This window comes from Lepisma saccharinum, chromosome 14, assembly GCF_977018435.1.
Source record: "Lepisma saccharinum chromosome 14, izLepSacc3.1, whole genome shotgun sequence".
Lineage (NCBI taxonomy): Eukaryota > Metazoa > Arthropoda > Insecta > Zygentoma > Lepismatidae > Lepisma > Lepisma saccharinum.
In genome coordinates, this window is record NC_139242.1 from 18,425,980 (window position 1) to 18,439,202 (window position 13,223).

At 36.5% G+C, this 13,223-nt stretch overlaps 1 protein-coding gene across 8 annotated transcripts in view; it reads right to left on the bottom strand.

The window, feature by feature from the left end:
- The window catches only part of LOC145998708 (zinc finger protein castor homolog 1-like), a 347,264-nt gene that overhangs the window by 36,295 nt on the left and 297,746 nt on the right, over positions 1-13,223 (bottom strand). For 7 of the 8 annotated variants that reach the window (XM_083135199.1, XM_083135205.1, XM_083135203.1 and 4 more), the window contains 3 exons: positions 3,832-4,000; positions 2,322-2,393; positions 512-710 (listed from right to left, as the gene is read on the bottom strand). In XM_083135199.1, coding sequence (XP_082991325.1) covers positions 512-710; positions 2,322-2,393; positions 3,832-4,000 — 440 coding nt within the window. The remainder of the gene's footprint in view (positions 1-511; positions 711-2,321; positions 2,394-3,831; positions 4,001-13,223) is intronic. The other variant, XM_083135204.1, reaches the window with a different exon arrangement.

Consider the following 13,223-nt stretch of genomic DNA (forward strand, 5'->3'; position numbering starts at 1 on the left):
ATACACATATACTGTTATTTGTCATTTTTGTATTTAACTGTACAGATTTTCTACAAATTCTTCATCAAATCTGTTCTACCCCAGATATCTGAATTCTCTGCATATTCAGATTATCCTTGTATCCAAGTTATTTGAATATTCAGATTATCCACATATCCAAATTATTCATTGCATCTGTAATGGATTGGATAATTTGAAATCCGGATGTCTGTTATTCGAATTTTGTGGACATTCGTAATCTGAAAGCCTAATTTAACACATTGTTACATAAAATAGGATTAATGTACATACATGTAAAGTCAATCTTTACATTCATAGTGCTTTTAACTAAATACTTATTGCTTAAATGTAATCAGGTTAATAATAATATATTATTACCACTGAGATATTGAAAGTTGAACCCCTCCTATTCTTAATCTACGTATGTGGAGGCACTTCCAATGAAATAAAAAGAGGGACAAGTCTGGTTCTAGGATCTACAGATTGCGACATGTATGCAGGTTCCACATACCTTGAGACAGTGATAATGCGTTTGTTTCCTGTTGTGGCTGCAGTTGACAAAGCGATCTGAACAATCGTCCATCGGAGAGTATCTCATAAAGCCATGCTGCAAGGATTCGTCTCTCTTCTTGTGCCATTTGAAATGACGTATCATTTCCTCCTTCTTCACAAAGACACGAGAATTGCAATCCAAACAGTGGAAATGCTCCCTAAAATAGAAGAAAAACAAAATGAAAAAAATATTTCTACTTTAAATTTTAACTAATTTTATTGCAACTGAAAATATCTTCATAAAGTACAAAAATAAAAGATATTCAAAAAAAAAAAAAAAATATAAGAATGACCAAGGCATGCAACATTAAATGTTTGTCAGATTTTTATTTACACTAACATGCAATGAAATAAAGTACAATAAAGAAAGTACAACATACAACAAAGAAACCACATTCACATTCTTAATGAGAAAACATGAAAAATTATAATAGCAAAATAATGATCCCAAGTAAAAAAAAATATGACTCAGCAGAATAAATATAACCGGAGAAGAAAATATGTTGGAACTATAGTACATGGCAAATTTACTTTGATTAAAGGACGGGTTTTGAAAGCAACATTCTCTCAAACATATTTGTGCTTCATAATCATGCGAAACATGCAAACGTATCCACATACCTGTTTATTTTGCTTGATAACTACATGTTCTGATGTGGGTGGTGACAGCAGTCACCGAAATTTATTGAGCAAAACAAGCAGGTACGTGGCGGATACATTCATACTTTTCATGTTTATGAATATCTGACTGTGTCTAAAGTCCTGCAACATGAATATTTGTGCTTCTTTAGCAGTTAGCATGCTCTCCAACCCCCTCCCAATGTAAATAGAATATATAAGGAGAAACTAAGAAAATGAATTTATAGAATCATGTTCACAATGATTTGTAAAATAAGGGGAAAATACATAATTACTGTGCTTTAAAAATAAATTCTGTTTCAAAGGAAAGAGAACTACCAAAAATCAAACGACAAATATAAAAACCATCAAATGCACCAATTCTCTGACTTCTCATTGCAAAATCTCAAGAAAACCAGAATAATAACAGAGAAATCTATTTCACTGTGTTTGATATCGATAAAATGTTTCTACGGATGGATGAAAGGCAAGGTCTGAAGAATGGGTCACTACTTCCTTCTCTTTGACAAAATGGGTATATAGCTTCAAATATTTCTTATATCTCAAAGATGAAATATGCCTGTAAGGGCTGAAGAAAATTTTGGGAAAAATGTTTCAAAGTCAAACCTTTCAATGCCATTCAATCACTCATGTATCCTTAAACCTTCCGAGCATTATGAACATAAAATCAAAGAGTACCTAAGGATGAGTTAAGTTCAACTTTTTATAGGATAATAGTTGTGGCACTGCCATTATAAATTAATATTATTTTCAAGAGACAATATTTCTATATTGCATGTACACTTATATCAACTTCTGCCAATGCTAGGGTTTGTTGTTGGAATTTCCCTTCTTTACAACAAGACCCAGAAATAGAACTAACTACACATTGTGTTTGTAACTTCTATGAAATCATTGACATTTCTAGATGTTCGCAAATAACAAAGCTGCAGTGCCTGAAAATTTCCACACAGTATTTGGTCAGTCTGGTTTATATGCGCTGACAAGTAACAAATTTAGAATTTCATATACATTCACTTTAGTTTCATATTCTTGTACACTTCTGTTCTATGGCCATATTTCAATATGGCATTTTCACACAGGAGTCTGACAGATTATCTAACCCTAAGAAAGAATTGAACTGTACGCACATTTCTTGTTGCATCTGCGAGAACTGATTCATGGGAACTGAACTGAATAATTGTCCTGAATCCGTGCTGAAACTTCAGTGTTGCAAATGTTGAGAGATGAACCGAAAAATGAAAATTTTTGCATTTCAATTGCACAGCAATACAAACCACAATGAACTTAGGCAACACACAACAATGGCCAAATACATACATTCGCCGCAAACTGTGTACAGTTTTTCATCCCTCGCCCTCTCACAAGGAAAACACTCATGCACATGTGTCTATTGTTCATGTTAAATATGTAGTTTTCAATCCATTGAGGGATATCAATGAGCACTACCCTCTCGACACATTTAGCGGCAAATAAATAGATATATTTTGAAATTTTGATGAAAGGAGTGCACACATATGTGAAGGAAACATCTATATTACATATGATCGAACATGTTAGTTATTCAGCACTTGAAACACACAAGTAAAAGTCCAAGAATTATATCTTATGATACTTTACTCAGCACCTAAGCAAAAGTGGAGACTTACATTCCTGAGGTGTTACTTTTGAGATCCTTGTATGATGCATACCATACAAGTTTTTCTTTACATTCCTGATCCAAACCTTCTATATTCTTTACAACGTGGTATCAGGAAGTGATGTGAAATTTTAAGTTGCATGTAACGTATCATTTAAAAAAAAGTTCATATTTTTATTGTTTTTACTGTACCTCTCACATAAATAGTCACTCAATGTACACATACTGAATTTCAATATTTCCCGTCCCTCAGATAATATTAAATTATGTGTATTACCTACTAAATATACTGTCTCTACAGCAATTGACATTCTAATTAGAAAGAATGTAACTAATTCTCTTATTAACTTATCTCATGCAGAAGAACCATTGACATTTGTCATTGCTATACTATATTACTGCATTTTTTCTAGTTATTACAAATTCTTTTGTGACATAATAATAAATGCATAAGTATAAATTTGGTCCAAAGTCGCTTTGTCTACAAATATCCCTCATTCTCTCTCTTTCTTTATGCTCAGACTACTTAAGTTTTTATGAACAAACTAAATAAATGTTCAACTGTGCATTATGCAATATTAAAGACCAGAACTAGCACAGTAATGCTTTTAAAATTACGAAAAAAAAATTATACAATTCCACTTCAGTGAATATCTAGAGGTTACTTTAGATGCCACAAAAATGTCCAATATGGATCCTTAAGATATATCCAAAGCTCTCAAAAGAATCGAGAATTATTTGTGTGCAATGAATTGTAAGAGAGGAGTTGAATGGTGGAAGAAAATTACACATGAGATGAAATTTTTTTTCCAAAGTGGATAGTATTATTGCAACATGCAGAAGTATACTATTTATCAAAAATGGTTGAAGTCACGTACAAAACAAGTTTTGTGTGAGCTATTTAAATCTACTTGTTTCTAATGTTATTTGTAAGTTTCTGTATCTTTTACTAAGGTTTTCACAGATAACTTCAAACATATTTTGTAAGAAAGAAATTTCACCTGTAATTAAGGTCTTTGCAGTAATTGCTGCCACATTCCGCTGCACTTCCAAACCGCTTGACATAACGTGAATAGTCAATGGGAACAGCTTTTGGTGGTTCTTTACCAAGTGGAACTCCCAGTGGGGTGACACGAGGACTTCCAAAAAGGGCGCCACTTGGAACTACACCTGGAATGATAAGAAAATAAATTAGACAGGTTGATACACATCCAAGTTCTTAGACTAAATGTATAATTTTTAATTATCCATGGACCTACATTGTTACATGGGTACGGAACTACAGACATATGGACATGCAAAGTGGTGTGCCCAGGGGATCTTGGTGTCTTGGTGGGGGTTATAACTCCCCTTTGGCCCAGCATTCCTTTTAAAGAAAGGAGGGAAAGGTGGCAAAATGAAGCTGGCTTTAAACAAAGTATAATTAACCAACTCCATTCGAAATAAAAATAATCAACACTATGTTGTCATAATGTACAATTACGGGCCTAGTATAGAATCATTTTCATGTATCTAATTCCATAGGCCTGGAAAATTAACATCGTCATGATAGGCAGGTGGTGGATCAGCTGATCCACAATAAAGAAATTGATTGATTGATTAATTTGGTGTTTTAATTTCACTTTACGCACAGTAAGGCTAATCGGGACTGGACCTACAGTTTCAAGTGGAATCCGAACCACTATTTGCCTCCACCGGGTATCGTACCTGGAACCCCTTGATTACAAGGCCAGGACGCTACCACTGCGCCATCGGGGAGGCACACAATAAGGAAATAGTTGGAATATGAAACATATATGCTGTTGCTGTTACATAATATTCTGCATTCTTGTTTCTAAATTAAGGGCGGCTATGTGCAGGGGGAGGGCAAAATCGTTGGTTTAAGTGATAAGACCTACAAAATATATCCAATAACAAAGGCCACAAGAACTGTAATTCTGCAAACCAATCTCTTATTTTGTGCTTCAAGATGCTTTTGTTTACATACACATTGTGTGCTACAGTCTATTTTATTGTTTGTTGTACGATTAATGTAAAGGCTGTATATCAGGTTTAACCCTGTCCCATGGCCGCAAGAAGCGTTTCCTTTACCACCCAAGTCGTTGAAAAACCTTATCTCAAAAACTTGGCGGCAGTTTACATAGCTCAGCAGGTTTGGCGAGACTTATGTTGGAAATTTTGTTAGAACAATAAACAGACAATAAATTATTCTCATGTCCTCGTGTTTCTATTAATTGTTCTGCTTTGTAGAGGTAAACTGTGAATGCTGTGTGCATCTTGTTATTTGTGGTTGGTTGTTTATTTAATACGAAGATAGGGAGGGAATAAGCTAAGAATCTTGGTGGGGTGCGTTCCGAAGTCACACGAGTTTATCGCCGTTAAACGAGTTATGACCACTGGCGTACGCATGATTTTTTTCAGGGGGGGGGGGGGGCTGGACTTTTAGAATTGGATGGTGCATAGCTGCGTTCAGTGGCAGGAAAGTTTTTAATTTGGGATCATTATTTCCAACCCACTAGATATGCAAACCATATTATGAAATATATCATACTGTTCCAGTTCAATTAACAACCCCGTAGCTACATACACAAATTTCGTTACGCAATTTATGGCGGCTGTGTGCATTGGCGTTAACTTATATGGGGCCGTGGGGCTCGGGCCAACCCAATAATTTGTCGCGTATTGATATAGTATTATTAAGTATACATTTGTATTTATATAAAAAAAATAAGTCGAGGTGGTGGTCCCCAATCGATTTGTGAGAGATCCAAGTTTGAATGATTGGTAAAATATTTGACAAGGTAGTTATTTATAATGTAATTTGCTATATTTTAAGACTCTACAAGTACTGGAAGTACTATCATTGTACGCAAAACCGAAATCATTTAGTTCTTAGAGCAAAGCAAGAAATAAGACATGGCTACTCTTGAAAAATTAAAAACTATTGATTCACCGTATAGGTAAGACCGTAGTTAACAGGAAAACCATACGTTCGAAAGCATTTTTTTCAATCTTTGGTGGAATATGAATAGCCGATTTGAAACCATGGGTTTCCTTTCGTATGTAGCCCTATAAATTCACATACATGATGGCATTTAGAAAATTGTTAACGTGTCAGGTGAACTTTAATGTAAAAGTTTTCTCATGCAGAAGGAAAATTCAAACGAAATTGTACCAATATCTATCTATCTACAGCTGATTGTGAACGCGGGTTCAGTGTCATGAACCTAACCTTTAGATCCCCGTAAATCAATTTCGTGGATACCCCGTTCTTGTTGTTCTTTTTCATGAGATATGAGATGCAATTGCCATTTTGAATCTTCGTTCTAAAAGTTATTAAAAAGAAAAAAATGGTTATCGGGGGTCATTTTAAGTAGGTTTGCACTTACCACTTTGGGTTTTCCTGACATTTTTACTAACTTCATTTGATTGTTTTTTATTATCTGACAATTTCGGGGGGGCTGTAGCCCTTTCAGTGCCCCCTCTGCGTACGCCAGTGGTTATGAACATTGCCCATTCATCAAGTATTTGCGTGAAGATTGTAAAGTTCGTTACGGCGTGCCTCAATTCGATTTCGTGTGATGCGCGACTTTCGTTCTCGCACGACACACATGGGCTAGGAGACTGGTTTGTTCCGTGAAAATCGTCTGCTACTTGCAGACAATATGTGTCCAAGGTGGCTTCAAACTGCACCAGTTCGGTAAATACAACATAATTTGAACAGACATACAAAATCAAGTAAATTAATTTTAAATAGGAAGTTGTACTTTGAAACTCACCAGAACGTGTTGAATAAGTTGAACTTTCAGAGAAGACTCACCCCCGCCTCTATACATATTTTCAGTTATATTTTTTAAGTCAAGTTACGTGAAATGTTTAGATATGTTTTACCACATATCAATTTCTTTCTTATTTTTTTCATTATGTGGCCTTTTTCAAATCAATTGTCCTCCAAGTCAAGGGCCCCTTGCATATAGAGGCAGGATTGTATCTAGAATGTTCCATGTAAATGAGGGAGGGGGGGATGAGTTTGTATTTAAGGGAGAGAGAGTGGTAAATCTAGACCAAAAATGACCATAAATTGGGCTTTTGGGAAAACTTTTAGGGGGTGTTCAAAAAATTTCGGAGTGTGATTGGGGTGTATTGATACACTATATTGAGGTGTGATGCTATAAGAGTTGAAGCCCCTCTAAATCTGGGCTTGTGTACATTTGATCCAGATTTTCGAACGAAAAAGAACAACTGATCCGTGAAGAGATGGTGAAATTAAAAATAACAAGTCTTGCCTCCCCTTAGAAAATTTCTCGACACGCCACTGGTACCCGTGCCAACACACAGAAACACTTCGATGATACAATACTACATTTTTAAAACAATCAGGCCAAGGTTTGGTGAAGCTGTGAATTATGGAAAGAATTCGCTTCCAAATCTGCGTACAATGTAGAATATTTTCGGTTGCAGTAATTGACAGTTGCGTAACTTGCGAGAGAGAAAAATTCCTTATAAACACGAGCTAATTTGGATACAGAAAGGCGAGAGCGTGAAACGTGGCCTTCGTAGAATTGCGAGAAGTGAACAAGATGTATTGTTACTAGAACTGAGTGAATCTGTCAAGTCTTTTGTCCCGAAATGAGGTCAATGCGATATTCAACTGTCATGAAAGCGGCTGCTTTCATAACAGCTAGCTCATTTTTATTCGTTATTTACGCGGTAGGAGACACTATGGTATTCAGGCTAAGAACGAGACGGAGCAAGAAACACAAGTGGATAGAATTTGAGAGGAGATATTTTCGCTTACGCGCCCAATCAACTTTCAGCGACCCGTGAAAAAGATCACACTGGTAAGGCCCATGTAAAGAGTTCCAATGGCCGGACAATATGGCAGCATGTGTTACGTCCGTAAACGTAGATTGTAAAATAGTCTACTTCTGACTGTTAGTTGAAAATTTCAAAACTTAATCAACAGTACAAGAAAGGCAGAATCACACGGAACTGGATATCCAGTTAGTTGGCGCAGAACTGGCTATTTGACCGGAAGTGATGGCTGCCTGGCTGGCTGTTTGACTGGATTTGAGGAATAGGCTATGTTCTAATTGCTGCTGGCTTTCCTCGACTGGATTCTGTGGAAGAGCCAATCAGAGCAAAGTTTGACCATGTGAAGATAATCTGTGAGTTTGCAAAGGAGAGATTTTTGTCTGTGGTTTCCGAGTGTTGGCTGTTTTTGTTTCTCGATAAAAAAAAAAAAGTAAAGAGATGACGTACAGTGTATTCGTGTTCAGTTAATTTAGGTATTTATGCAAAGCTATGACATGCGTACGTGACAAATATGATTAGCCGAATATGAAAATCCTTATTATTACAATTGCATACCAGAGTTCATTAAAAAGTTTGTTCGGTAGGCATTGATTACCATACTTTTTCGAGCCAATTTCTAGTCCATACTTTTCTCTTTTAATTTTTCATAAAAACACAAAGCAGTAATTCTCCTACAGCATTCTTCAAATTGCTCGTCCATCTTGTCCAGATTGTCTGCTCTGCGCAATGCCTTATGGGAACAAAAGTCTATCGACAACTACGGTAACAAGTAACGTGTGAGACGAAAACTAGCAAATGGGTAGCCAGTCCACCGCAAACTAGGACATTCCTACTGGAAATCCAGTTCCGTGTGATTCAGGCTTAAGATAAGAGCACCATGAGCATAAGTTCTTGAATGGTCTCATTTCCGATAAACTGGAATGTGTTCGGCATAATATGAAAGAAAACTAAAAATAGTCCAGTCAAATTGGGCGAAAGTGGACATACCTAGGCATTTATAAAAACAAAAGGTACGGGGAGGGGAGGAAGCGGAAAAGGACACCTTCCAAAATACCCCTAAGAAAATCCAGTTAAGGATTTTCCGCTCTTTGAAAAAGAAAAAGTGCACCAGCTTTAAATTTTTACATACTTTCCGGGAAACTAAAAGACCAGGACACCCAAACGACCTGCGCACCAAAACAGGGACACTGAATAGACCAGGAAGAAGTGAAGAAGCCAGGGGGAGCTGAAAATGCCATGGACAATTTGCTTACAGTTATCTTTCCGCTGATTGTACAGTCACAAACACTTGTGTATTATAACTATTCCCTTGAAAATCAATGTGGTTGTTACTACCCAGAAGTGTCAATGACTGTACATGCCTTACTCTGGATTCAAACCTACCCCGGTTGGACATAAGCTAGTTCCCGCACACGAAGTGTCAACGTTCGTCGTTCAGTGTTGCCAAATTCAATTGTTAACTCTCCTTTCAAGGGGAAGAACATTGTCGTCATCCTTGAACTCCTAAATAAATATTGAAGTCAGTTTTCCATCACGTGAATTGTGAAGACAAATTGCAAAAGGTGAATATACATTGCCGTAATCCAGTTGTGAGCACTGAGCAGCATATATTTGGCCAGAGCAAATTCTGTCGGCCGCCCAATTTCGGGTCTCCGAGTGTAGGGTTGCTCACGGATATGGTTTACGTCACAAGCAACACGGTGACGTCACAATCGTTCTTCGCATGACCGCGGCAACAAAGATCACACTGTCACGGATCCCCAGATCTGAAAATAACTTACATAATTGACAAAGGAAAACATTTCAAAATTAACTTTTTCTTGGTTTTTTTGCAGCTTTTTATCACCTCCACGTGCCGGTAAAGATAATGTTCCTTGACCTGACTGTAATCGCTCCGAGTGCATCTGGGGCATTTACTATCATTTTTAGCAAACTTTGAACTATTTTGTTTTATTTTTTATCTTTAATTTGCGCCAATTTCCATATTATCCTTCCACGTGCAATAATACGTAAATAGAAGCTAAAAACAAGTTTGAAATACGACTTTAACTGTCCAAAGGTGCTATCAGAACGTGCAATCATGATAGTTCATGTAGTTATGGACTCTTTACATTGAAATGAAGTGGTACTGGATGAATTACCCAGTTCATCAAATTATATTCTTGTATCAGAACTAGTTCGTGAGTAATCAATAGATATAGAGTGGTCCGATTATTGACCTCAGCAACCAAACGAACGAGCCAAAATAGAATGCTTATGTCACATGAAGTTTGAAGTTCGCAATTCATGGGCCTTTCGATGCTCCAATTTATCTATTTATGACTTTATTTGCCTCCAAGGTCAAATAGATGTCAATTGTTGACATTTTATTTCTCGACTCCCACAGTCTAGTGGGTCCCACCGGTCGAGATCATTTAGGTCTTTGATTTCGCCAAATTTTGAGTTGCTATCTTAAATGGTTACCGAGTAATCGATACATATTGATGGTGCCTGGATTAGGAAAGCCAATATGCTAATCGAGATATTTACTGTCGAGTCAAATTGGCATTTTAGCGCTCTTTCGGTACATCAAATTTCACATTTGTAGCTTGAGCGGTTTCCGATTCCGATGAAAGATTAAAGTAGTATCAATTGTTATGAAACATTCATTAATTTCCATTAATAGCCTGAATGCAATCGATATCGTTGACTCGCGCTACGACTTTGGCAGAAGTTTTAATAGCCAAACGCAGCATATTGCTTGTGTAAACGAATTAATTTGTCATGAAAGAAAAAAATCTACAAGAAGAAACAAGTGAAATACGAATACGCATGTGTCATCAGTAATTCAGGTAAACAAGTGAAATACGAATACGCATGTGTCATCAGTAATTCAGGTAATGTATTTTTAAAAATTATCTTCATGGACAATTAAAATTACCAAATTTTACTTCAAAGTATGAGCAGGTACATGCTATGCAGGCTACATGTAAGAAAATATGCAGCGATTGATCATTTAAGCTTCTGTAAATTTAATTGTTACAATTTCAGCCATATTTCAGTCTCGTGAAAGGTAGGCAAATTCCATTAAATGATTACTGAATGCTTTAATTGCTAAGCTGCACTTGAAAAAACACATTAATAATTAACAACTGTATTTCTTTTCTTCTTTTTCATAACAAACTTTATTGTCAAGTATTTGCACTAAGTAGTAAAGTTGAACGACACGCGAGATGGTTAAAATACAGCAGAACGTTATGTTTTATGCGATACAGCAAGCTGTTTTAAAAGTGATTGAATAAAAGGAATATATATAATGCGAGCATTATAGTTTTTCCGCTATTAATTCTTATATAAAGGTCTATATTTTCCTCGAGCTTAATATCCTTCATGTTGAAAGTAAAAGTCAAGTCTATAGGTTAATAAATGGCAAAAGCGGGATATTCTCGCTGAAGGAATATTATTATGTGACATAAACCAATGCGAATGGTCACGTAGCTCTACAAAAGTGTTATATATTTGCACCTGAGACAAATGAAGACGAATACGAATTGTGTCAGGACAGAAAATTACAAGAGGTCGTAACAATTAGTGGTTTTTTGATTGTGCTAGTTCAGAAGATCCATGACGAACAGTTGTTGCATGAATATAAGAATAATAAAAAAAAAAAGCCCAAGGAACAAGGTTTGTTTTACTCTGCTCATGTGTACATATGGCAATCCGAGGCGTGTGTGTAAAGCACCGAGCTTGTTTACTGAGCGTGGACAGTCGCCATAAAAATGCAATTTTGGTTCGAAGGTGATTCGTAGTTCCAGTAGACTTGTGTTAGAACAAGAGAAAACCAGTACATAATTAAGCTATGCAGCAAGCCAAAGATAAACTACCTTTATGGCATTTCCGTTTTCATCTTTTTTTCCAGACGTTCTACAACGGATTGTCTTCTTGCAACCATGCAGCTACTTCTAACATCAATAGATATATAACAAAGTTCACCCGACCAAAAAAAAAAAGAAGAAGTGTATCGTTTCGTGACAGCTTGTCACATGCGACTGTGCACATAAGCAGTTGGACAGTTTCAAAAATTGAAATAAGGATGATGTAATAAACAAGGGTGTAAAACATGACGTGCACAAACACAGCTCACATAAAATTAACCTGAGCTTGTTACTGCCACCAGCTTTTTTCTTAGTTCCTTCTTTATTTTCCTCTCTTTTTCTCCCTCGATATGGACGTATCTGGTCCTTCCTGTGGTCAGTTTTCGTGTCAGCAGTCATCATGGGAAACACAACGCTACAACTTCAGTCTAGTTCCCTGTACGCTGCATAGAAAGCAATTCTCTTTGCGTTCAACTTGTGGAAAATATAGCTCCCGACTAAATCCACAACGCCGCTTTTTTCGTCCAGTGTAGTGTTGGCCTTGCATGGGTTTGGACATGGAATGATCATTCGATGACGTAAACCTAATCATCCCCCCAGTTATTCGGCTAACCACCAAGTTAGCGCTCTGAAAATGACGAACATGTCAATTCGTTAACGTGTCTCATTATTTCAAACTGCGAAAAAATAATAATAATAGCAAGCCCAAGATGGTTGTACATCACTAGAGTCAAGAATTTTGTTACAGTCGATACATGTAAAATGATGAGTCGGAATAAACACCTAAACCTTTAACCACTATTTCAGATTGGCTTTTTCCCTACATACGTTACATTTTGTGCATTTATATATACGACATGTACACACACACTTGTACACCAGAGAAGAAGGCATCATAACTCCTTAATTATTACACGTCAATCTTTATGCAAAACATTCTACCGAACAAAGTACAAGAAACCAGCAAGACTAGACGCAAAATAAAACAGAAAACAAAGAGTAAAAAATCATTCCCTTCTCACACTCTTGTCTTTTTAATGCATATTCATTAAAACTGCACACACTGATAACCCGGCACATGGATTTCAAGACCTTAGGCTTTATGTGACCTCCTTTCTTTCACAAGATTTTCCCTTGTATATAAATAAAAAATGCCTGTCATTTCAGAAACTAATTAGAAAAAACAGACGGCACAACTGAGTTGAAAAACAACCTAATGATTGACTTTTCACATACAGTACCTCATAGTGAAGCTATGGAGAGCGATAACATTTGTTAAGAATTACAAACCCTTGTAACAAGTTTTTCAATTTTCTATCAAGTTTTTCTGTATCTTCTCCTTATCTTACGAACTCGAACTGTAATTAATTTTAATTGTGTCATGCCTTGTCAACTGATGGGTACACTACATGAAATTTCAAACTGGAAGATTTCAAACAATACAGTATTCCATGATAATGTGTAATTATTTCTTTTCAGGTAGGATCCAATTTGATAGATCCTTATGTAGTTACAAATTATTTGTGATTATTACTCTCATGTGAAAAAGTTCCAAAATCTGTCAATTAAAAACTGATCCCGCGAGGGAGTCAACTGGTCAGTCAGGGGGGAGGCGAAACCCCCAAACCCACACTTGTTACATGCATGGACTTCCGGAATGGGGGGCAATGGGGGGGGGGGGGCACGGCAACACCCTAGAAAATGAAAGTCTCTTAAAAATTATT